The sequence below is a fragment of the Alligator sinensis genome, unplaced genomic scaffold, assembly GCF_000455745.1.
Source record: "Alligator sinensis unplaced genomic scaffold, ASM45574v1 scaffold675_1, whole genome shotgun sequence".
NCBI classification, from domain to species: Eukaryota; Metazoa; Chordata; order Crocodylia; family Alligatoridae; genus Alligator; species Alligator sinensis.
Genome location: NW_005842594.1, coordinates 231,348 through 232,321, shown reverse-complemented (window position 1 = coordinate 232,321; position 974 = coordinate 231,348). Strand labels below are relative to the sequence as shown.

At 68.4% G+C, this 974-nt stretch overlaps 1 protein-coding gene across 1 annotated transcript in view; it reads right to left on the bottom strand.

The window, feature by feature from the left end:
* Positions 1 to 974, bottom strand: part of LOC102387969 (homeobox protein MSX-1-like) — a 3,565-nt gene that overhangs the window by 1,553 nt on the left and 1,038 nt on the right. The window contains exon 2 of the mRNA XM_014524330.2: positions 5 to 221. Within this exon, the coding sequence (XP_014379816.1) occupies positions 5 to 221 (217 nt within the window). The remainder of the gene's footprint in view (positions 1 to 4; positions 222 to 974) is intronic.

Below are 974 nucleotides of genomic sequence, written 5' to 3'. Positions count from 1 at the left end.
CAGCCGCTTGGCCTTGGCCCTGCGGTTCTGGAACCAGATCTTGACCTGGGTCTCTGTGAGGCTGAGCGAGCTGGAGAACTCGGCGCGCTCGGCGATGGACAGGTACTGCTTCTGCCGGAACTTCCTCTCCAGCGCCAGCAGCTGCGAGGTGGTGAAGGGCGTGCGGGGCTTGCGGTTGTTCTTGTGCTTCCTCAGGGTGCAGGACGGAGGGCTCGGGTGCCCTGCAGGGGACAGACAGGTTTGCAGACACACAAGCGCCTTAGTGCGGGAAGGCTCCTGACCTGCAGACGTGGGAGGGGAACCCGCCACCTCAGGGCCCCGAGCTACCCCATGGGAGCTCCCGGCAGCCAACTCTCTTGCTGCCCGACGGCACCCACCTCGCCTTAGCCCCCAGGAGCAAAGTCTGGGTGTAGCCCCGGGCCGACTGAGGCGCAAAGCAGGCCTCCCCCTCCAGCAGCTAGGCACAAAGCCTGACTAGGCCCTGGCGCAGCCTCCGAGCCCCAGACAGCTGCGCTGGGTAGGAAGCCACCTGCAAGGAGTCGGGCACTCGGGGACTCTTGGCTCTGGTCCGGCAACGGCTCCAGGGGTACAGTAAGCCGCGGGACTGCAGGCGGCTCAGCCAGGTGTGACCAGGAACCTCCCCGGGGCCCAGGCCAGCCGAGTTCATGGGTGACCCGCGGCTCGAGAGAGGGTCAACAGCCGGGCCCGGCCCTTCACGCACAGGCCTCCGCGACTCGGGACTTCGGCTGGCGATTAGCGAGGTCTGCAGAGGGGCCCGGAGCCCTTCGCCCCTACCCAGCGCCCGGCGGCACCAGGCACCATTGGGCGGGGGGGTGTGGCGGCGGTGATCGGCCGAGCAGCTCCGCAGCTAAACAAGCCTTTCTCCTCGGCCCGCACCGGGGCTGCGCTGCTGACACAAGGCGAGGAGCCTAGAGCTACAGGCACCCCGCGTGGGCCGGACGATGGCGACCTCC